Source organism: Thamnophis sirtalis, unplaced genomic scaffold, assembly GCF_051295495.1.
Source record: "Thamnophis sirtalis isolate CommonGarterSnake01/CBP01778 unplaced genomic scaffold, rThaSir2_p1.2 scaffold_2, whole genome shotgun sequence".
Taxonomy (NCBI): Eukaryota; Metazoa; Chordata; class Lepidosauria; order Squamata; family Natricidae; genus Thamnophis; species Thamnophis sirtalis.
In genome coordinates, this window is record NW_028261382.1 from 1,057,034 (window position 1) to 1,081,401 (window position 24,368).

Genomic DNA, 24,368 nt, shown 5'->3' on the forward strand with positions numbered 1-24,368 from the left:
CGATTGTTGGTTTTCTTTTCCTTTCTCTTTCTCTTTCCCCATCCCCTGGCCAAGGTTAGGCAGAAGACAGAGTCCTTCCTGTTGCCTGTCTTTTCCCCACCGATATTAATGGCTTTTGATTCTGAAGAACTAACTCAGGGTGAAGGACACCTTAGCAGTAGCAATAGCAGTTAGACTTATATACCGCTTCATGGCGCTTTCAGCCCTCTCTAAGCGGTTCACAGAGTCAGCATATCGCCCCCACAGTCTGGGTCCTCATTTCACCCACCTCATGACCCATTTACCATCACATCGCCTCGTGACAGAAATTCCAGACCCAATTGTTGTCGTAAGACAAGGACCATCTCCCTGCAGGCTCTTGTATGCAGCATCGCAGAGTGCCAAGTCAACGCAATCTAAAACGCAACAAATGGCTTTCGCTCTTATTAGGAGAGGCTGTACAAGCTGACACCCCTCCCCTCCCCACACACACACCTGTGCACACTTGATATGCGACGCGCACAAGGAAGAAAAAATGGGGAGGAATTGGCCACGGAGACGAAAAGGTGTTAAAGAGTTTCCCACAATTAGCTTCGCCCTTTGCCTCGGCCTTTCCTTCCTGTCTCGATGCTCCAGTTCCTTTTTCAAGAAGGGAGAAATGATCGATGAACACGAAGGAAGATACGATATGTGCAGAGAGGGAGGGGCCCGTTTCAGAGCAGGAAGCCCCCCCTCCTCTGACGAGGGGTCTCTGCTTAATGGCGGTTGAATGCTGCAGTCCTTTGAAGCCCACCTACACATTGGCAAGGTGCCTTAAGACCAAATCAGCCTAGGGATGTGGGATATCAATGGTTCTGGCCACGGAGGGTCCGGAGAATGAATTTCTACCTTCAGGAACATTCGGGGGCCTCTTCTGTGAATATTCCACACCAAGAAGGCAAAACCTCTTTTGCATCTGGAGATTGACAAAGAACATTGGCCATCAATTAGAGGGGAGAAGCGGCTTCGTGGATATTGTGACATCCTTGTGGCTGGTTCTGATCCCCGTGGCGTGACTCCAGGCTGTAACCGAAGATCTTGGAAGCACTTTTGACATGCTCTTGGCCTTCCCTCCTCTCTCTTTTCCAAGGGGGGGACAGATTGGGTGTGAGGGATTGTCAGACTGACCGCCTGGGACTTGGTGCATCTGCCAGAACCAGGGTGCCTGGGAAGAATAGCCGCATGGAGCTTGTAGTCCAGAAGGAGCCTTCTTGTAGATCTGCAGCCCCTCCCTCCGTGCTACCCCCACCCCTTCCAAAGCCAGCTGTCTCCCAGGCATATTTTAACACACACTGTTTGTATACAATTCTGGCTTCTAGCAATCCCGTTGAAAGCTTTGATCTCCTGCCTTTTTTCCCCATCTAGAAAGAAGGGAGCGAAGAAACTCTGTTTTGCTGAGGCAGACAAAACGCGGCGGAATTCAGTTTGGTGGGTTTCCTGCCCACCCCCCAACCCCCCTGCTCCTTCCTGCTGCCGCTTTTCATTTCTGCTCCATTCGGTAAACCCTGGCCCAGCAGAAAAGGCCATTTCTCTCGAGCGACATGATCTGCAGTTCGTTCAAGTCCCAAAGTCCTAATTATTGCTTTTGTCTTGTCAAAATTGTACCCAAACACATCAGCCACGAATTGTGTGAACAGGCCGAGCTGGGCCCAGCAGAAGGTTTGTGGGGGGTGTGTATGTGTGTGTCTCTGCCTTCCCTTCTCCAGTTCCAAGAGCTGGAGGGCTGCTCCTGATCAGCGGCGGGGTGGGTGGGTGGGTTCCATGGGGGGGGTCTCTTGGTCTGCGCCACCAGACGAGACTCAGTCGATAATCTGGAGGTTCCCCCCCACCCCACAAGACATGGAGAATGCAAGGCTCATTTTCATCTTTTTCTCTTTCTTCAGTTGATACGTGGTGTGGACGTTAAGTGAGCCACGTCCAATTTTATGGCCTTTTTTTTCTGCCAAGGTTGTTAAACAAATCTGGTTCCCCCCCATTGGCTTTACTTGTTGAAAGCCAGCTGGAGAGGTTGCAGACCCAGGGGGCTAAAGCTGCTCTTAAGGCAAGTTCCCCGAATGTGGATGGTGGGACTGTGGGGGGGGGGATGCTTATGGCCAGGCTTCACCAATGCTTAGCCTTTTTTAGGGCAAAGTATGTGGGGGCCACCCACCCCAGGTGCACCTTGACTCCGGCAGGATCCACCTGGCCACTGCTGTCTGTGTGTGTGTGTGTGTGTCCCGAAATGGCCAAAAAGGGAGGGGAAGGAAGCAGGGGTCCCGGAGCCCCTCCCTCCCAGTTTGCCCTGCTGCGGGGTCCCAAGGGAGGGGGCATGGGCAGCCCTCCCCCTCTGCCCCCTCGCCCGGCCTGGCGCAGCAGCGCAGCAGCCCCCGCGCCCCTCCCGCCTCTGCTGCGGAGGGAGGGAGGGAGGGAGGGCGGGGAGGCGGAGCGGCGGCGGCGGCGGCGGGGCGAGGCGAGCGAGGGGCGGCCCGGCGGGGCTCCGGGCGGTCACATGGCGCCTCAGCTGGGCCGCGGCGCGCAGGAGGCGGAGGCTGCCGTTGCCTCCGCCGCTGCCAGGGCCGGTCGCGCTGCCTGGCGGGCGCCTGCCGCGGAGGAGCCGCAGCCGGAGCCGCCGCAGCCCCGCCGAATGATGTGCTTGGTCAGCGCCGCGATGAAAGGTGAGCGCCACCGCCGGACTCCCCTCGCCATGCCCGGCCTGCCTGCGTTGGGGGGGCTGGGCAGGGGCGGCAGCGGCTCGGTCCCAGCCCGCTTGGCCGCAGCGCCGGCCCGGCTCCCCGGGCTCAGGGCAGAGCGGGCGGCGGAGCCCCGGACGCCGCTTCGGCGGGGCGTTGCGGGCGAGGGTGCCGGCCCGGCCTTAGGGGTCCCGGGGCGGGGGGGTCTCCCGGGAGGAGGAGGAGCCGCGGTCGGTGCCTGGACGGCAGCCAGACTTTGCCCCTCCGCGGGGAGAGCCACGCGTGTTGGGGCTCCGGCAGCCCCGCTCGGAATGGCGTCCGGGCTTCTTCCCCGCGCCAACTCCCCTTCCGGAGCGGGGCGAGTCCGGGACCCCGTTGAGCTGCGTGAAAAACCGGAGCCGTCTTGGAGAATTGGGGCGCGGGGCTTTTGGGGGGGGGTCTTTCTGCGCCTTAAGAGCCCCGAGTCTCCCCCTTTGCAGGGCAACGTGGGCAAAGCCTCAAGTAACGCCTCGCTGCTTAATACTTCAAGCCCCCCCTCGCCCCCCCCCCAAATAGCAGTGCCAAGTTTCCAGTCCGCTCTGCTCCTCTTGCTGGTGGAGTCCGCGGGGGTTGAGCAATGGCCCTCTGGGCGGGGAGCGTTGGGTGTTGTTGTTGTTTACGGTGCTGCAAAAGATGATCCCGAGAGTCCAGCCGGGGAGAGAAGTTGCGTGTTGGTTTCATGAGCTCCGGGAGAGGCTTGATTGGCCCCCGGCTTTGGCTGCCTTGGAGTTTGCCAGCCCGATTCCTCCGCAGTTCTCACTTTACGCGACCCTCCGAGTTCCCCTGGCTCGAGAAGCGCCGTTTAATTGGGCTAATAGAGTTGTTAAATGGCTTCCGTGGCATGGAACGGATTTGGCACGAACTTCCCTTCCTTAAACCATGGCTAGATGTGCAGGTCTTCCTCTGTAGGGAAACCGGGGCTGGCTTCCTTTGGGAAAGGGGGGTCCTGAACATTTAGGACAACAGCTTCGGCACCCCGAGGCTGCTCCCCAATGATGGCGGGGAGCTTGGAGCCTGCCTGCGATAGAGAAACTCAAGGCTGAGCTCTGGGGTTGTGGAGAAGCCCAGTCGAGAGGCACAGAAATCTCCCCCAAAGCGCCCACCTAGCAGCTCATCGAATCCATCGTGGGCAGCAGCTTCCCAGAGCATTGTCCCTGCCTGAAAGGAATGGGCACCGGGTGCCAGTTAAGTTGGCTAGGTGGTTGAACATCCCGGAGAGCATCAAACCAGTTGAAATGGGAGCTGGCTGGTGAGAGGCTTGGGTGATTGTCAAGTCCCACAAAAATGATTTTGTGCGATATCGTCTCTGACACGTTGCTTTAGGCTGGGTTTGTCATATCACATTTAGGTCTTAATCTTCCCATCTCTAGTCTTGCGGGCAGAGGAAACAGATCTCCGGTAATGACTGTGAATGTTGGTGTTACGCTGTTGTCTTCGCCTTCTTGACTCGTGGCCCTTCTTGTTTCTTTTTCGATTTGGCAGTCAAAAGCTGCGGGAGGAATCGACGTTAATAGCACTGATTAATTTCTCTCGAACGTGACGGACTGCAGCCTTGGTCTATTGCTAACAGATTTGTGAAAATCATATCTCTCCCCCCCCCTCTCTCTCCCTCCCTCCCTCTCTTTAAATAATGCCTGTACCTCTCCCTTGTCTTGGGCTGACCTCTGGCTGCTGGGAAGTGATAGATTTGCTGGTTTGTGCAGAGAAAAGGAGATGGGAAGCATCAGGGACTTTTTAAGCTAAAATGTACAGTGGAAGTGGAGAAAATGGGTCTTGATCGTAAGATTATTTTACCGCATGTTGCTGTTTTGTAGGGCTTCGTGGGAGATTCAATGATTTAGATTAGGACTCTCAAAATAATGTAGAACTAAAATGGAACACATGCCCTTCCGTATTTTCCTGTCCTCACCACCCCCCAAAAAAATTAGGGGCAGCAGATTGCAGGGACTCTGCCGTATCCCTTTGAAAATGAGCTCCATATTCAAAAGGATAAAAAGTTAAGAGTCAGAGGAGGGGGGTGAAAAAGAAGATAGTTCAATTAGGCCATTTGTGATAATTGTCAGAATTGTCATTCTATTGTTTCTTTTTCATCTGTCTTATGTCAATGTGGGTATCTGGAGGGTTGTGGTACAGTTTAACAGCTCCCCATCGCTACATGAAATGAAGCGGCTCTTCGTTTTTACGGTTAAAAAGCCATGGGAATAATCTGTGAGTTGACTGTCCTGAGTAAAGTTTAAAGTTTAATAATATTTATATGCCGCCCAATCCTGTAGACTCCAGGTGGCTTACAATACCGAAATAAAATCAAAAATAAAATACAGGGAAAGAGAAAAGATAGATTTAAAAAACAACACACCATATACTCCGTTCTAAATGGGACTGGACCGTATTTTAGGGTCAAGAGCCCCAGGCCTGCCGGAACAGCCAGGTTTTAGTGGCTTTCCGGAAGGCCGAGAGTGTGGGAAGGGTCCGGATCTCTGCGGGGAGATCGTTCCACAGGCTCGGAGCAGCAAGTAACCCCTGCAGTAACGCTGTAGAATAGCAAAATGGCATTTTAGCTGAGCCTTTCAGAGCCTCGCTTTGCAAAGCCCAGATCTCGGTCAATAACAAAATAAACCATAATCTGATATCAGAGAGTTACCAAAGCAAGGAACAGACAGGAACTGTATCTTCCTTCCCAAAGGAAAAAGTCACTCCGAGTTCTTTGCACAGAGCCTGGAGAAGAAGATAGTCCCAACACTGATGATTATAAACGGCCCCCCGCATTGGATACCCCGGCATTCCTCCATAAAGGTTTTGTAGTTTTGCTACAATAAAGCTACACTTTGCCTAAGTCTTCATTTCTGGGAAATAAACTCTCCAAGCACTTTGCCTTCTGAACCGAGGCAGGCTGCTGTAATTAGCTCAAGGAAACAAAAATATTGTGGTGAAGCAGGCCCTTTGTTGTTAAAAAGGAAAGGTGAAAGTAATTGGACAACTCTGTCGTACGGCAGATTTCTGTTAATAATAAATAATAGAGCCGTGATTGAGAAGGGACATTAGAGGCCCGGCACATCGAGCAGGACTGCTGTGAGGCTCAGTAAAGAGTGCAGAAATTTGCCATCTATTAAACCGTGTCTTGCCCTTCTTGCTGATATTTTGGAATATTTCTCTCTGCTGCTTGAGCCTCCAAAGTTGTGACTGGAGCTTGTGATCTCCTTGTCAGAAATGAGAGCTATGAAGGTGGAAATAAAAAGGGGGGCAGGAGGCCACAAGGCGTCACAATAATCGGTTTCAGCGCAGTGGAATTCACACAGAATGCAACCACTGTGGCTGGATCAAGCTATGGTTAATACCCTGGTTTTAGCATGAACTATGAACCTGGTCGCCGTAGATGAATTCACTCCCAGAAGGTCTGTGGAAGGTTTTCCTTTCATGTTTAATTGCAATCTGTTGTTTTATGCAGATTTGACAGACTGTATATTTTAGCTGGCATGTTTTCATTAAAGGCTGTTCCTGTTTCCCTGCTCCTTCTATCGTGTCATCTAGTTCAGGTTACTCCTCTTTCGAAGGGTATTCATTTCATCAGTAAATAACCAGAGGAAAAGCTTGGTTTCTCCCACTCTGCCTTCTCTGAATTGGCTCTGTAGATGAAGCATTTTTAAAGATTAGGTTCCTTTTACTGGCACCTACATCCAAACTCCCTTTCTCTTGTTTCTGTTGTGGCAAATTTGGGGGGGGGGGGAAACTAACTGACCACTGCCTTGCAAAGCTCAGCTGGTTGGCACCATTAGCCCAGGAATACGGGCAGGCACCCCCTGGACTGGCAAATTTGGGGGGGGGGAAACTAACTGACCACTGCCTTGCAAAGCTCAGCTGGTTGGCACCATTAGCCCAGGAATACGGGCAGGCACCCCCTGGACTGGCGTTCACTCCACCTGCACTGCCTTCCCAGTCCCTGAACTGGTGGGCTAGGGGAGGTTAAGAGTGAGAATGCTTCAGGCACTATAAAGAAAGCAGCCCGTTGGCTTTGGAAGTGACCCAGCTGGGTGGATTCTTTGACATCAAGTTCAAGCCATAGGCCAGTCCCAAAGCAGAGTATAATAATAGCATTCTCTGACCAATTGTTGGAGCTCCGGTTATGGGTACATCTTGAGGTCTGTCCTTCCTTCCTTCCTTCCTTCCTTCCTTCCTTCCTTCCTTCCTTCCTTCCTTCCCTCCCCCCTCCCTCCCTCCCTCCTTCCTTTCTTCCCTCCCTCTCTCCCTCCCTCCTTCCTTCCTTCCTTCCTTCCTGATAGCACATTACAACCAACCATCGAATCAATCATGATACAACATAAATACGTAACACATAAACTGCCCATGGTAAGGTCTCACACACATATAAGCACACACAATACTACAGTGGTAACTTTGAACAGCAACGCAACAACCAGCAATATCAGGGTCACAATTAATTGGCCAATTGCCATCCACGGAGTGATCCCCATCAAAAATTACCAGCAAAATTACCAGCAAGACAACCTAAGTTATCAGAGGCCCTCAAGAACAATTCAGGTTTGTTCTCCATACGGATGGAGAGCAGAAGAGCTATAATGGGTTTCTATTTTTCTGGGTATTGTTGACAAGAGGAACTGATGTAATTATTATTTAATACTATACGATACGGGCTATGTATAGTATGCATGTGAGGGTGTGTTATGAAAATGGAAATAAAAAATATTCATAATAAAAAATAATAATAATAAAAAAAGAACAATTCAGGTTTGGGGGCTCCATCTGCAGGTGTGTGTGTGAGAGAGACTCATGTGTCCTCATCCATGATCTCCAAACTTAGCCCTTTTCTCCCATGGAAATATGGGGTCTCCAAGAGATCCTCTTCTCAGGGAAAGTGTGCATTAAAGTTTTGAGATCCGCTGGTCTGCCGGCGCCTTCCCTGCTACCTTGGGAGATGGATTTGGTGGCGCATGTTTTCCACAAAGAACATTTCTTGGAGTGTTTGGTGCGAACTGACATCCGTGCTCAACAGTTGATGAGTTGATTCTTGACCTGTTTTGACTTGTGCTGGTGCAATGCTGACAGAAGCCAGGAAAAACATTTCCCCAATCCATCGGTGTAGGCACTCCACCCACAGAGGCTTGGCTGACGTCAATGGGAGTCTGCCATGGATGCGGGGAAGCAGGATCAAGACTTTGGCTGAGAGGTGTGTTGAGTTGTTGGTTTTCAGTTGTGTGTTAATGCACACACTGGCCTGGAAATACCTGTTCAGAAGTAATCACAGTGCTTAGGACAGCATATCTCAACCTTGGCAACTTTTAAGACAGGTGGACTTCAAATCCCAGAATTCCCCAGCCAGAATAGCTGACTGGGGAATTCTGGGAGTTGAAGTCCATTTATCTTAAAGCTGCCAAGGTTGAGATATGCTGACTTCACTGATTCTTAAGTTTGAGAATTGGGGATTGGGTGGCGTGCAAAGGGAAGATGCCTGATGCCTCCTGATCAACTGGATTACAATTCTCCTGAGTACCAGCCTAGACACCTCCTGCACTCTCTCTCCTATAATTTCCAGAATGATGTACTTGGCTGTCATCCAGGATGGCACAATTGTTGTGGGGAAACTAAATCTTGTCACAGCCACTGTATTAAGCGTTTTCTTGCTCTCGCTTCCTAGTCTCCATGGAGAAATGGTCTCCACAATTCAGAAGGCAGAAAAGGAGAGGTTCTAGTGATGGAGGTTCCAGGATATGGGATGCCCTCAAACTCAGATTTGGGACATGCAGGCCTGTTGCTCATTTACAAAATCCCTTTGCTGCCCACTGTCCAGAATCTCCCTCCTAGGCTCTTCTTAGGATGTGATTAACGTCCCAGTTGTGCAGAATGGGTGCCTCGGATGTGTTGATGGATGATTGCTGACAGCAACTTTTGTCATTTGGAACGAGCTCCCTGTGGAGATTCGGATCCTCGCCACCCTTCGGGCCTTCCGGACGGCCGTGAAGACCTGGCTGTCCCAGCAAGCCTGGGGTCGAGTCCCCCCCCCTACTCGAATTTGCTGTGTCTGCTGTGTTTTTAAATTGTCTGATTGTTTTGTCTTACTTTTTGTAATTGTTCCCCTTCCCTTGGCTTTTGTTCAGCCGCCCTGAGTCCCTTCGGGGAATAAGGCAGCCTACAAATTGAATAAATTCCAATTCCAATTCATTGACTGGAGACATCTCAGGAGGCTTCTTCAAATAGTCCGGAGCTCAGAGCATTTTGCTGGAGCATGTCTCCAAAACCCTCCTGAACCTCGGGTGGAGGAATTACGATCGACTCTGCCAGTCTGGCTGTTTTTCTCCCCTTTCGTCTCTCCATCGTTTCATCCCAAGAATGTAACTTTTCAAAACACCTTCAGGAGATTCATCTCCCTACCTACCACTAGCCATCAAAAATGATGGGCCAGTCAGACAGTTGAGGCTGGAAGTCTTTCTCGAACTAGCCTTTTCTCCCTGAAGATCTGTAGCTGAGCAATGGCGAAGGCCAGAAGCATTGTGGAAGCCTCCAGCAAAATAGTGCCAGTTTCCAAGTTATATTCTTCCCTATTATCGGTGGAGAGATGATTTGAATTGTAACACCTTTTTGCATTTTTAAGTAAAGTGATGAAACGAACATCGTCCTGTCTTCATAGATCAACATTTCTCATTGATCAACAACTTCCATGAAATTTTATCATACGTGGAAACTTATTTTATTTATTTTATTTAATTAATTTGTATGCCGCCCACTGTCAAAAAATAACAACCTTGTTGTTTTTTTCTCTCCATTAGGTTTCTACTGGTATTTATTGTCCAAAATAGAGTATTTTTTAGGTTGCAATGCATTTTGTTTGCTTTGCAAATCAGTTCACTCATTTCCTGCTGGAAGGGCAGCTCTGTGTAATTCAGTGTTCCGGATTACTTTGGGAAGTTTGTCCACTTAACCTACCCTAAACCTTGTATTTGAAAGAGGGCAGTTTAGGAATTGGATAAACAAATACTCATTCCCTGGATCAGGAGTACTTTAAAAGAGAGTGGAAGGTCTGCTTTGTCTGAAATATTGACATAACAAAAAAGAGCTTTGGAAAGCCAAACAGTGAAGGTAAATCTAATCATAGTTATTGGCTACAGTACAGTAACAATATTTATTTAACACATTACTTTCATGTGTGTTACTGGACAGAAGTAATTGGATACGTGTTTTAAAAGTTTGTATCCCTTCTTTAAAGCACAGGGTTTTTTCCCCCTTGTCCTTCTCTCTCTCTCCCACACATATATTTGTATAAACCCATGTTTTCTTTTTCTATAAGTTCTTGTTTTTGTTTGTTTAATCCATTGTTTCCTCCCCAAAGCTTGTATTTATTTATTTTCTGCTTTCCAGAAACAATAACACACACAAAAAAACCACCACCCCTGTTTGCTTGCATTTTTTCCTGGTAGATTCTCTCATATAATGCAACATATTTCAGAATGGAAATTAGCACATTCTATTCTGGACAAAAAGCAGATATTTTTTTGTCTGAAATATTTTCAGAGCCGAGCAAGCCAGCTCGAGATTTCACTGTAGCCAAGCAAGAAAAAGAGGGATGGGAAACACAGCCATGTCTTCTCTTCATTTTCTTCATTCATGCAGCTGACCAACTATTTTTTATTCTCCTTTTCTCCAGCTCATCACCAGAGCCAGATTAGATTTCTCTATTAACCGTCAGAAGAACAGATTGGATGGGTAGTTTTCTCCCTTACACCTTTTTCTGCTGTTTTGAATGTTGCAGATTTTCTTCCTGGCTCATTTAGACGTTCAGCACAGATCAAAGGAGCCTCTTTCTTCTTAGAAAGCAGCAGTTTTGACGTTCTCGTTTCCATTAGAGGTTTCCTAAACTTTCTGGCTGATCTTCCATCAGAGTCCTTCTTGGTAGATCTGGTCCTTCCTGAAGTTCTCCTTTCTTCTTGCCATGGACCTGCTTCTCTGGCTGCTGATGTTGGCTGTTAGGACTTCACTTGGAGCATGACGAGCATGGCTCGCATGTTATTTTGTCTGCCTTGAAGATACGTTGATGGGTAGATCGGAGCTGTGTGTTTTTAAGTCGAAGGGAAGAGCGTCGTTTGTGGTGTGGCTCCGCAACTCCTCCAAAGAGCTACGCCTTCCCTGGAAGGGCACCCATGCCATCTCATTCTGGGCAAGAGGCACCTTTGGCCATGCAGCGCAGGCTGCGGGACTCCGCCTGTTCCAGGTGCTTCATGCCACATCTCCAATAGGTATAAATGCACCCCTTTTCTCTCGTGGCCTTAAATCAGCCTTATGAAATTCCAGTTAGCCTATGCTTAAGATCAGAAATGATTTAAAATGTTTAAAGTTAGCTCAGCAAGAAGAAGCTAAGGTCAATGTGGAGATGTCATTAATTTCTTTTTTTCAACAGATTTTAGACTGTGTTTGTTAAAAATCCATACCGTGTACGGGTTCTGGGAAGTCGGGGGGGGGGGAGGAGGAGGGGGTTGGGGGGAGGGGGGAGGGAGGGGTATGCCTTAGGCTATACAAGAATTTGGTGGTAAACTAGAACTATTTTGACACACACAAAAATTGTACTCCGATGTCTTACTGATTTTTAGTATTTTTAAATTGTTTTTATGTAAGCCGCCCGGAGTCCTTCGGGATTGGGCGGCATACAAATTCATTAAATCTCAATCTCCTGGAGCAAGATTTCCCCCCCCCCCTCCATTCTTAATTATTTGGTATTTGGTATTTTATTAAATTTATATGCCGCCCTTTTCCCTGGGGGGACTCAGGGCGGCTCACAACTCAAGAGGGGAGAGGGGAAAGACAAACTTTAGACATGTAGAACAATACAAATTTAAAAACACAACATTCATACCATTCGGGCGGGTTACAATCTTAGTCCCATGCCTGACGGGATAGCCTCTACCTGGAGTTCAGATCCACAAGCCAAAGGTTAAACATGATTTCTGAGCAGATTTATTCTCGTTATTCCTTTCTGGAAAGAAGGAGGGAGGGAGGGTGCAACGAAGGGACCAAAAACTTTCCCTCAGAGAAATGTAACCTGGTTTATGGGGTGAGACGCGAGGAATCCAGAAAAAGGCTGGCACCAAAAACAGCCTTTTTGGGCAGAGAAGCCCCATCCCAAGATCAAAAATGGAACTTCAAGGACGTTGAAACCTTGGAAGGATGCTGGGTGCCCAAGTGACCCTTTTAAAAAGTAAACCAACAAACCGGTAACCCTCTTTTCCCCGGAGAGTTTTAGGCGTAACCTGTGGCCTTCATTCCCCTCCATCTAATACTCGCCAAGGCTCTGCTCCAAATATATGTGGATTTCATGCCACCAAAGCCCACACGGGCAGATGAGGTTTTATTTTCCGGTATGGAAAGTGAGGCATCTCCTCTTTGCTGATTCAGTCTTGGTGCACTTGTTATTTTTTTTCCCCAACAAAAACAAGAAGTGCAGATTTTCCTGGCCTGATAATTAAATTATTAAGTCGGTGGCTGGTGCCGTATAAAAACCTACCTGCGCGACGTGAAGCGCTCAGGGAGCAGCTGGGGAGAGCTGGTTCATCCTGCTTGATTCATCCCAACCTGCCTCGATTTACCTGTCCCGCCCTTTCTTGCCTCCCTGGATCCCTGGGCAAGGGTCATCGTTGCAAACCTTGCCTTTCCTCCCAGTCCCGTGATGTCAAAGGGATCATTTCCAGTAGGACAATGGGGGGAGGCAAAAGGAACAAACTCCCCCTTTGGGCCCCTGGGGTCCTAATATGATGCCCCCCACCTCACCCCCCCTGCTTGCAAAGTGCTTTTCTTTCCTTCCTTGAAAGCACAAAAAGAGAACCATCCAAGGGGTTCTTGGTGCTCTCTGAGATGGTTGTTTCCATGCAGACTTTCATAGCAATAGCAATAGCAGTTAGACTTATATACCGCTTCATAGGGCTTTCAACCCTCTCTAAGCGGTTTACAGAGTCAGCATATTGCCCCCAACAACAATCCGGGTCCTCATTTCACCCACCTCGGAAGGATGGAAGGCTGAGTCAACCTTGAGCCGGTGAGATTAGAACCGCTGAACTGCAGATAACAGTTAGCTGAAGTGGCCTGCAGTACTCCACTCTAACCACTGCGCCACCTCGGCTCTCTTTCATGACCCAAATTAGGTCACATCATCAGTGCTGAGCAAACCCAACTCTCCTTTAACCACTGATGATGTTACCTAGTTGGGTCATGAGTTGAGACATTCTAGAGTTGCGTGGGTGCTGGGGATGTGCCTGCCGGTGGGGAGGGTTGCATAAGACCGTTTTTGGGTGGGCCACTGAGCCACGGGGGCGCCAATGTGCTGTTTTCCACGTTGAGGCCCTGGCGATGACGAGGAATTTGGCTGATAAAGAAGGGGGGGGCTGGCCTGTTGACTAAACCCGATTTAGTCAATAGGTGGTTAGGCTCAAAACCAAGGGGGATTCTTCCAAGCTGAGTTCTTTATTGTTTCACACCTAAAGACGCAATCTTGCCTGACTGAAGTCTCTAACACAGTGTTTCTCAACCTTGTCAACTTGAAGATGTCTGGACTTCAACTCCCAGAATTCCCCAGCCAGCATTCGCTGGCTGGGGAATTCTGGGAGTTGAAGTCCGGACATCTTCAAGTTGACAAGGTTGAGAAACACTACTCTAACATCTCTCCCTACAATACACTCTGGGGACTGCATAAGTTGCCTTCCCCTCTTTCTCTCACATGTCACATCGGGGTTGAGCTGCCTCTTAGTTTAAGTGCTGGATTTGACCGAGAGAAGAAGGGACATTGAGTAGAGCGGGAGTCTCCACTCTTGGCCGCTTGAAGACTTGTGGACTTCAACTCCCAGAATTCCTCAGCAAGCCACGCTGGGCGTTGACGTCCACGAGTCTTCAAGTGGCCAAGGGTGGAGACCCCTGGAAGGAAGTGGTGATGCCACAAGTGCCCCCTAAACAAAACCCCACCAGATTCCAGGGCCATAAAAACCCCAAAAGTGGAGGAGAACGAGGCAGGGTGGTATTTCCCCAAATAATTAATTACATCAATTAATTAGCAATTTCAAAAACCGAGGACCCCCCCCCCCCAAAAAAAACCCCAACAGCATTGCCTTCTTTGAAGATCCCATTGGGTAGAGGGAGCTGGGACTCTTGGAAACATGGATCAAATCTTCCCTTTTTAAAGATCCTTGGAGGAAATAAAAGCAAATTTGTTTACTCCGTTTCTGGCAACTCTGTCCAAATCTTGGAGAGAGAGAATACCACAACATTCTTTAAAGTCCCTTCTGTCTTGCATGCAGCAATGGAAGGGGCTGGTTTGGCCTTCGGCATATGAAAAGGATCCGTCCTCCATCAAAGCCCATCCAGGCCAAGAGCCCAGGCGTTTTTCTAGGTTATCTGTTCTTCCTAGAGACGTCATTGCCAGACAGAAAATTTTCTTTGAATTCCAAGACGGACATAACCAATCCTCCTCCTCCTCCTCCTCCTCCTCCTCCTCCTCCTCCTCCTCCTCCTCCTCCTCCTCCTCCTCCTCTTCTTCTTCTTCTTCTTCTTCTTCTTCTTCTTCTTCTCATCCTCCTCTTCCTCCTCTTCTTCTTCTCATCCTCCTCTTCCTTCTCTTCCTCCTCTCATCCTCTTCCTCTTCTTCTTCTCCTTCTCATCCTCCTCCTCTTCTTCTTCTCATCCCCCTCTTCCTCTTCTTCTCATCCTCCTCTTCCTCCTCTCCTCCTCCTCCTCCTCTTCTTCTCTTTCTCCTTCTCATCCTCCTCTTCCCCCTCCTCCCCTCCTCCTCTTCTTCTCATCCTCCTCTTCCCCCTCCTCCTCCTCCTCTTCTTCTTCTTCTCATACTCCTTTCTCTTCCTCCTCTTCCTCCTCTTCTTCTTCTTCTTCTTCTCCTCCTCCTCCTCCTCCTCCTCCTCCTCCTCTTCCCCCTCCTCCTCCTCCTCTTCTTCTCATCCCCCTCTTCCTCCTCCCCCCTCCTCCTCCTCTTCTTCTCATCCTCCTCTTCCTCCTCCTCCTCCTCTTCTTCTTCTCATACTCCTCTTCTTTCTCTTCCTCCTCCTCCTCCTCCTTCTCCTCCTCCTCCTCCTTGCCATTCTCATTACAGGCCCAGTTGAAGCTGCCCTGCCTTCCTTCCAGGCTAACTTTGCTTTTAGTTTAGAGACCAGAGCTAATCAAATTTCTCCCTTTGACAAAAGCCGAAACCATCAAATGACCCTTTAGCTGCTGAGACGAGACGCCCTGATTTCAGTTTAGTAACAGACTCTCTTTAAGAAATTACGGAGCCAGGCCAGTGTGCTCTGAACAAGATATTCTTACCCGGTTTGCCAAAATAAGTTTAAGGGGCAGGATTTCTACTGTACTTGGGTCACTTCTCCTTGCAGAAGGAATCCATGCAGCCCACTAATAAAACGAATTTAAAAAAAGTAAATAAGAAAAGAGCCGGACAAAGCTTGATAACTAAATGGTGCCGAGGAAGGGTAGAGAGCCTGCTTGAGCCTCGAGAAAGAAGAAGATGCTGTTTATAAAGGAGCTTTCTACTGTTAAGATGGTTATAATGGGGATAGTTGTTTGGGGTGGAAGAGGTTGGGCTTGATGACCTTTAAGGTCCCCTCCATCTCTTTGATTCTGTGGAGATCCCTTCATGCCAGAAGATTAAATTCACGAAGGGAGGCATATGTGCCTGCACGTCTCCTTGTGGGGGCATGAATGCGAACCACGTTTATGGAAACATCAAAAAGTCCTTTTATTTTTTCCTCTTGGATTCAGAGAGGATTTCTCTTTTTCACGGGGGGGGGGGGGATTTCACAGGGGGCCACAGACCAGATCTACGTTTAGAGCCCAGGTTTTTTTCATTCCTGAGAAATCTTGTGGCTTGATTTGGAGACAGTTTGAGAGACGTTTGGCCCAAGCGTTGGAAGCTCGACTTCTGACTGCATTCGCTGGCTGGGGAATTCTGGGAGTTGAAGTCCGGACATCTTCAAGTTGCCAAGGTTGAGAAACACTGGGTTAACCAACATTCTGGAACAAATCCCAACCCTCCTTTCCCTTTGAACCACCTTTTTCGTAGTTTGGCACTATTAATAATGCGGTTTACAAATTATTTGAGCGTAAGCAAAGAAGCGTGCAGGAGGAGAGTAGGGCCTCGTCTTAAGGAAACAAAAATTCATTCCATAACCAATAAGCTCCTTAAAATGTCTACACAATTTTCTGGTGCAAGCATTGAATTTGTTGTGTTGTGGGTTTTTGGTTTTTTTTAGGAAAAAGAAGGGAAATAATTTCTGGCAGAAGGTCAATCAAATTCTGCTTTGTTCACAGATCACTACATAATTTGATAATTATTGCAGCTGATGGGCATTAAGCCCAGAGCTTTCTAAAAACATGCTTCTTTGTACATCGAGTGGCCCTTTTTCAGCACTCAACCTGCCTGGATGAAAGAGGTGGTGCTTCTCTCTTTTTCACTTGGAGTTTTTGCAGGGTGCAAAGCATCTTCTGCTTGTCTGATCGTAAAGGCGCACAGGAAACACTCGGGATCACAGGAATTTCCAGTTGTAAAAGGTTCCCGTTCTTGCTCAAAAGCCGCTCGCGATGCGGCTCTGTGGCTGTTCTCATTCCGTATGCAGCGAATTAAGTGCCAAAGAGTGTAAATATTTCAGAAGTGGGATCTCCCTGTGAGCGAAATTACTTTAGATTTGTTATATTTGGGAGACGCCAGGCCCCACGGAGGCAGCCGGATTGCAGAGACAGCCCTGGTCTCAGAGCCAAGGAGGGACGGCCGGTGGGAGTTTATCCCGGTAGGGCTGAAAGGCAAGAACCCAGCGGAAAGGGCGCTCGGGGTGCCTGGTTAGGGTTTACGGAATAAACGACAATGGCTGTGTTGATACAACAGGCTAAGCCGAAAGCAAACAGATCCTACTGTGTGGCCTGTGTGTGTGTTGTGCAAACCAGGCAAACGAGTTGACATTGGACTGTTTAGGGGCTGCTTCGTGTCGCTTAGAATAATTGGAATGTCTACCATTCGAGAGATACTTTGAGGACTATTTCAAATCCACTCTGCTGAATTCAGGTGCCGTTCCATGTTGCCTGAAGAAATTATCTGGGTTCTTTATGGAGCAGTGAAATTTATCAGTCATTCTTCACAGGACGAACAGACCTCATCTCTGACAACCCCAGGGGCATGGGGGGGGGGTGGACTAGAAGACCTCCAGGGCCCCTGTCATTAACTGAATCCCCGTAGTCCTTCCCTAATTGACTTTTTTGTTTTTGGAAATCGGCTGGGAAGGTCACCAATTAATTAGCGTTATGTGGCCCCAAGATGTTGCAGCGGTCATCAAGGCGAGCCGGTTGCCAATTTTCCCAGATTGTGTTTTACAGGACCCCCAGGGATATGAACGAAGGTCAGACATGGACGGGCTGCGCGTATAGGTCTTTCCTGCTGTAATTTTGAATGGTCACAAGCCGAGGACTGTCAATTTTGGAATAAGTTAAGAGCGCAAGGAGGAAGGGCAAGCGAGGGCAAAGCCTTACTGTGAATGACGGGAATCTCTGCTCTGAGCTTCCTCTGCGGGATTGTGGCCTGGGATTGCTCTCCCCCCCCCTCAACAACCCCCAAATTATCTCAGAATTTGACCCCCTGCTGCAGACTCCTAACTGTGACCAGGAGAAACTCCTTCCCCAGTGCTGAAAGTCGGAGTTTTTAAAAAGGTGGTTTATTTCTGTGAGCTGATTAGGGGAGCAGAAGCCACACAGGGGTCCCGCTCGATCCGAATGTGGCCTGGCACCACCCAGCACCTTTGGCCGGTCCCCCTGCCCCCCCCTTCTTTTCCTGGTTCCCAGGCTGCAAGAGAGCCGTCTCCCTCCCCCTCCCCTCCCCTCCTCCCTCCCCGCCATCCACGGCTGCTGGCCTCTTGTAAGACGTGTCCTCGGCTGCCCTCGCAGCGCAGATATTTGCAGAACAGAGCAGGGATTATGTTCCCCCTCGGATACGCGATACGGGGCAGGCCAGTTCATTCTCCCTCGACGGAGCTCTGCCAAGGCTGCATTGTCCGGCTCTCTTCGGCTACTCCATTGGCCAGAGAAAGAAGCCGGCCCTTCAGACTCAGCCCGGTCAGCTGAATGAAAGGGGAAGGGGGGGGCACAGCGGCAGCCGAGCAACAGCTTCTAAATAACTTGTCAAGATCTGTCGGTTTTTCTTTGCCTTTCCGTTTTTCTTTCTTTCTTTCCCCTATCTCGGCCGAGTTTGGAATACCAAGTTTAGGATTAGCTATCTAGCCATCTCTCTCTCTCTTTCACTCACTCGCTCTCTCTTTCTCTCTCTCTTTTCTCTTTCTTTCTCCCTCTCTTTTTCTTTCTCGTTCCATCTTTTATTCTTTTTCTATTTTTCTGTTCTTTCTCTCCTCTCTTTCTTTCTCCCTTTTTCTTTCTCATTTTCTCATTTATTCTTTTTCTATTTTCTTTCTCTTTCCTCTTTCATTCTCTTTTTTTCTCTTTCTTCCTTTTTTTCTTTTCCTTCCTTCTTTCCTCCCTCTCCCTCCCTCCCTCTCTCTTCCTTTCTCTCTTTGTGAGTCTTCTGCTTCCCTGTAACCCCCTGTGTGTCAACCTGACCAGCTTGAAGATGGGTGGAGTGGTTGGCTGGGGAATTCTGGGAGTTGAAGTCCACCCATCTGCCCAGGGTTGAGAAACTCTGCTGTAATACCACCCCCAGTCGTCCAGGAATTGTAGGGAGGGTAACTGGAAGTGATGCCCATAAACATCTGGAAGGCCAGAGGGCCACGACTCGAGAGCCCACGGAGCAGAGAGCCATTGCTCTCTGCAAGGTTGTCCAGAGGGCAGGATCCGTCCCAATTTGCCGAAGCCTCCCTTGCTTTGCCCGAGAGAGGCGAGGAGGGAGAGCACCCGTCTACCTGGCTTTGTCAAGGCACCAAGAAAAACAATTCCCAGCTTTTAATAGCAGCTGAATGGGCCGAAGTCTGCAGGCGAATCTTTCCCGTCCTCTCCAATGTTTGCACACTCCAGAAAGAGCCAAAATCAAAGCCGTTAGCTGGAAAACTCGCCTGTCGGTCAGTCTGGCTCCACCAACTTCCGGGAGGCGTTTGGTCCCAGGATGGAGGTGCTGCTGAAGGAGACGAAAGCCCTTGTGTGGTTCTGAGAGAAAGGTCTGCATTTACCCCTCCGCCCCCCCCATCCCCGGTTCATTTTTGTGCTACTGCTGAAATGATTAAAAAAACTCTTCTATCGATGAAGATCCACGAAGCCTTGTAAGAAAAACTCTGAAAAAGTTGTGGGAGCCTCCATCACTGGAGGCTTCCAAGAAGAGATTGGACGCCCCTTTGTCCGAAATGGTGAAGGGTCTCCTGCTTGGGTGGGGTGGGGTGGGGTTGGGCTAGATGACCTACAAGGTCCCTTCCAACTCTGTTAATCTGTGTCCGTAAAGACAATGTTTCCGTGATCCAAAGAGAGGTTGGGGTGAACTTGGAGATGCCTGCAGGCCCTCCTGCTTGGGAGTTGCTGAACCCCACCTGTCCGAGGGGTTTCTGTCATTCTTGTAAGTGTGAGGACCGTTGATAAGCCATGTTCCCCACACCCCCAGTGTTTTTGAAACTTTAGACGGTCGCTGAATGGAGGGTCGTAAGCTGAGGACACCCTGTATGTCAATGTTGGTCACTGTCCTATCGGGGATGATTGAGTTCTGTGCCAATAATCCCAGTTTAATTGCCTGCGATCGAAATCTGGGCTGGAATCGAAATCTGGGCTGGAATGCCGTCCTTGTCTCTTGTGGCATAAAATACGTTGGCGCTGCATTCTTCCAAGCCCTCTCTGGGCCTCATCTGCCAGGCCTCCTAAGTCTAATTGTGGTTGGTGTATCTATGTTGTAATTATCCTTGCATAATTGGAAGGATAAGCATGTCGTATCTCGGTGCTTGGATTGCAGTTGGGCAACAGGTGCATAAACCTGGCTTGTCCACCCTCCAATTAAAACAGTGGCAACCTGTAATTGCCCAGGAGCAGGTATCTTATGTGGACCTCTTACACAACAGGGCAAAGCAATGCAGCGTACACACTCACCAGACCTTACAATTCCCATTGCATAACATTTCCGCCCCTTTGTTTAAGGCACACACACACGCAGGTAGTCCTTGAGTTGCAACCCCAATTAACCCCAATTTTTGGTTTGCTGATTGAGACACCTGTTGAGTGAGTTTTGCTCCATGTTATGACCTTTCTTGCCTCGGTTGTTAAGTGAATCACTGCAGTTGATGAGTTAGGAAACCGGTTGTTAAGTGAATCTGGCTTCCCCAATTGACTTTGCTTGTCAGAAGGTCGCAAAAGGGGATCAGGTGACTTTGGGTCATAAATATGAGTCAATTGCCAAGGATCTAAATTTTGAGCACCTGATCATGGGAAGGCTGCAAAGGTCATAAGTGACTTTTTTCTTCAAGGCTGTTGTAACTTTGAATGGTCACTCACTAAATTAATTGTTGTAAGTCAAGGACTCCAGTGTGTGTGTACACACACACACACACACACACACAAATAGGTAACTAAGCTATCTTTTTGGATAGAACACAAGCAGACTTTGTAGCTGTAGATCTCTTCAGTTGCATTCATGTCGGAGGGCCACCCAGAGGTCATACACATTTAGCTAGAAAGCAAATAAGCTTGTTGTTGTACCAACTGCTCATCCCAAAGTCATTTTAACTTTCCATAGGAAGCTCATGTTTCTTCAGCAGATATTAATTCCGGGGTTTGGGGATGAAAATATGCTTTATTTGATCGTTCCAAAGTTACTGCTAATTGGGTTTGCAATTTCTTCACTCTTTACCTTGGCTGGAAATTTGGGGACCTGGAATCAGAGAACAGGGATCGGCATCAACCTAATCTCTACAGTGCTTTGATTTATGGCAGCGTTCCTACTTTTGGCCACTTGGAGAGGGATGGACTTCAACTCCCAGAATCCCCCAGCCAGCTTGCTGGGAGTTGAAGCCCCCCCCCCCGCCCTCTTCAAGTGGCCAAGCTTGAGACATACTGGTTTACGGTTTTACTATCCAGTGTAATCAGGGTTTTATATAACAACCTGGTCCAATCTGAACTGAAGTCCCCCTTCAAATCGTTGAGCAGGATTGGAAATTTCAGAGGAGGCTATTTTCTTTTAAGGCGGGTGGCGATGGGGATCTTCCACCTCAGAGGCATCCTTTCCGTTTGCACAGCAGCTAATACCGAACAGATTTTTTTTTTAACAGCGTGGCTAATTCCTTTCAACCGAACCAGTGTTGGCAAATATGAAATATGCCAGACATTGGCAAAAGCTTAAGCAGTAATTACAGGCTTCCTAAATCTGCAGAGGATAAATAATTACAGGTTTAAAAGTGTTATTGTGAGCTGCAATATATATACTCCCCCAATATATTTTTTTTTATTTTATTTTTTTTATCTTGCTCTTTTGAAGCTGTAAAAGCACAAATCCTTTTGACAGGATTTGTTGAGGCTTGGAAATGCTTCTCGTAAGCACGGGTAGATATAAGCTCTGATCTCACAGGAAGTTTTCGTGTACGAGACCCACTGAACTACTTTCGCTTGGCTAAACACCGCCGTGCGGCTCCTGCCTCTTTAAGGTCATCAGAAATCCGGTTGAATTCGGAGTCGGTGGTGTGCCGAGCACTGGTGCCTCAAAGCCCTGGTTTTACGCCTTCGTGGAAGGAGTCAGAGGTCTGATTACATCACTGGGGCTTTGTTCTAAGTCAAGGACGTGGTAAGAACAGACGGCCAGCTGATCAAAAGACAGGCCTCTACAGCTTCTGTTCTGTATCTTGAATTCTCTCCAAAAGAAATTAGTGCCTTGCCTTTATTTTCATCAAAGGGGAAGGAAATTTCGACTGATTTAAAAGCGATGAGGGGAAGAGGGGAGAGCATGCAGCTAATTTAAAGAAATTCAACTCTGCAGGAGCACAGGGGTTGTTGCCTCCCCTGATACCAAAGGAACCAGCTTCTGCCAGGCTCTGGAGAACCAGTAGTGGAAATTTTGAGTAGTTCAGAGAACCAGCCAATGCCACCTCTGGCTGGTCCCAGGAGTGGGGAGGGAATGGAGATTTTGGTTCCACCACAAAACCGCGTTCGACTAAAGCGCGCTCGACGAAACCGCGTAGCTGACGTCATCACAGCGCGACAACAGCGCGGAGAAAAAAGCATGCTGTAAACACTAAAGCTAAAATTAACCCCTAAATCTAATCCTAAACCTAACCCTAAACCTAACGCTTAACCTAATCCTAAACCTAACCCTTAACCTAACCCTAAACCTAAACCTAACCCTTAACCTAACGCTAAACCTAACCCTTAACCTACCCTAAACCTAACCCTTAACCTAATCCTAAACCTAATCCTAAACCTAACCCTCAACCTAACCCTTAACCTAACCCTAAACCTAACCCTTAACCTAACCCTTAACCTAACCCTAAACCTAACCCTTAACCTAACCCTAAACCTAACCCTTAACCTAACCCTAAACCTAACCCTTAACCTAACCCTAAACCTAACCCTTAACCTAACCCTTAACCTAACCCTAAACCTAACCCTTAACCTAACCCTAAACCTAATCTTAAACCTAACCCTTAACCTAACCCTTAACCTAACCCTTAACCTAACCCTTAACCTACCCTAAACCTAACGCTAAACCTAACCCTTAACCTAACCCTAAACCTAACCCTAACCCTTAACCTAACCCTAAACCTAACCCTTAACTTGAATCGGCTTGCTTTCAAAGCGCTATTTAAAGCACCCTTTTTTCTCCGCGGTCGCTGTTGTCGCCCTGCTGATGACATCAGCGACGCGGTTTAATCGGGCGCGCTTTAGTGGAGCGCGGTTTTGTCGTGCCACGGGAGATTTTACATATCCTTTCCCTGCCACACCCACCAAGCCACGCCCCACAGAACAAATTAGTAGTAAAACAAATCTGAATTTCACCACTGCCTCTTAGAGAATCTTGGGGAACTCCTGGAGGACTGGCAAGAGAAGAGCGGAGGAGATCGAATGTGGTCCTTCAAGAAGGGAAGGAGATGGACCTAGGAAACGACAGACCTGCCGGCTTGGCAAGGTCCTCAGACGATTGCACAAGTGGGGGGAAGAGTTATTCTGTGTCACGATGTCCACAAAATATTAGCATTCTTTTGACTTAATAATGTGAATCGTGGGAACATTTGGAATTGACTACGCGGTTGAAGAACGTATTTAGTCATTTATCAAACAGAGATAGACGCTTCTCCCTTTCCCAAAAGAAACTCTGAAGCTGAACGGAGGAAGCGAAATGACGTTGCTTCAGTGTTCAGTTGGGGGCTCAGTGATGGGGGGAAATGCGGATTAAGTGATCTGGTGCAGGAAAAAGAGCTTTTAAGGCACGGAAACAGCATCTTGTGGCGTTGTTAAGTCCTTGAACCCCACCTGGTAGAAGAACATGCTTCAGAAGGGAAGGGAAGTGGCCTCTTTTAAACTCCTGCAACTCAGTTTGTCTACGGCAGTGTTTCTCAACCTTGGCGACTTTAAGTCTTGTGGACTTCAACTCCCAGAATCCCCCAGCCAGCGCAGCTGCGCTGGCTGGGGGATTCTGGGAGTTGAAGTCCACAAGACTTAAAGTCGCCAAGGTTGAGAAACACTGGTCTACGGTAACTGTTTGGTTTGCAAAAGGCTGCTTTGGTGTCTGATATGCAGCAGGGGTCTCCAACCGTGGCAACTTTAAGCCTGGAGGACTTCAACTCTCAGAATTCCCCAGCCAGCTTTGCCAAGGTTGGAGACCCCTGGTCTGGACAACATCGAAAGGAAGTTGGGCATCTCTCATTTTGACCCACAAGAATGGCCAACTTCCCAGCTTAGTAGATGAGAGAGGAAGCAGCAGCATGTGGGAAGGGTACCAGGCTGGGCTAGCAAGACAGGGTGGGAGAGTAATTGGTCCTCTTGCTGGACTTCCGGCTAATTTTCAACCGATGGCCAGGCTTGGTTTAAGAATCCGGAACAAGATGACTTCCTGCTCCCCCCCAATGACAGCACTGGTACTGAAGCTGGAGAAACTTTGGCAGAAAGTTTATGGTGCTCCATTCAATTCTGGTACCCCACTAATGTTGGCCGCCTCTTAGAGTGAGTCTGAAGAGGGAGCTTAATCTTAAGGACTGTCTTTTTTTCTTCTTTTTTGCTATTTTCAGTTGTTGTAAAACATCTTCAGCCTATGAAATATGGCTGGTTCTGAATCCGTCCCCTTCCATTCGCTTGATTGAAGGAGCCGAGGTGGCGCAGTGGTTAGAGTGCAGTACTGCAGGCCACTTCAGCTGACTGCTATCTGCAGTTCGGCTGTTCAAATCTCACCGGCTCAAGGTTGGCTCAGCCTTCCATCCTTTCCGAGGTGGGTGAAATGAGGACCCAGACTGTGGGGAGGCGATATGCTGACTCTGTAAACCACTTAGAGAGGGCTGAAAGCCCTATGAAGCGATATATAAGTCTAACTGCTATTGCTATCTGTCTGTCTGTCTGTCTGTCTGTCTGTCTGTCTCTGTCTCTGTCTCTGTCTCTGTCTCTGTCTCTGTCTCTGTCTGTCTGTCTGTCTGTCTATCTATCTATCGGATTGTTGGGGGCGATATGCTGACTGTAAACCGCTTAGAGAGGCCTGAAAGCCCTATG

At 48.5% G+C, this 24,368-nt stretch overlaps 1 protein-coding gene across 3 annotated transcripts in view; it reads left to right on the forward strand.

Moving 5' to 3' along the window:
* Positions 1-24,368, forward strand: part of RORA (RAR related orphan receptor A) — a 64,824-nt gene that overhangs the window by 14,023 nt on the left and 26,433 nt on the right. For 2 of the 3 annotated variants that reach the window (XM_087703958.1, XM_087703959.1), the window contains exon 1: positions 2,557-2,672. The exons of the other annotated variant lie outside the window; for it this stretch is intronic. In XM_087703958.1, coding sequence (XP_087560084.1) covers positions 2,642-2,672 — 31 coding nt within the window. In that variant the 5' untranslated portion in view covers positions 2,557-2,641. Of the gene's footprint in view, positions 1-2,556; positions 2,673-24,368 lie in introns of those variants that run through there. 3 annotated transcript variants of the gene reach the window in all.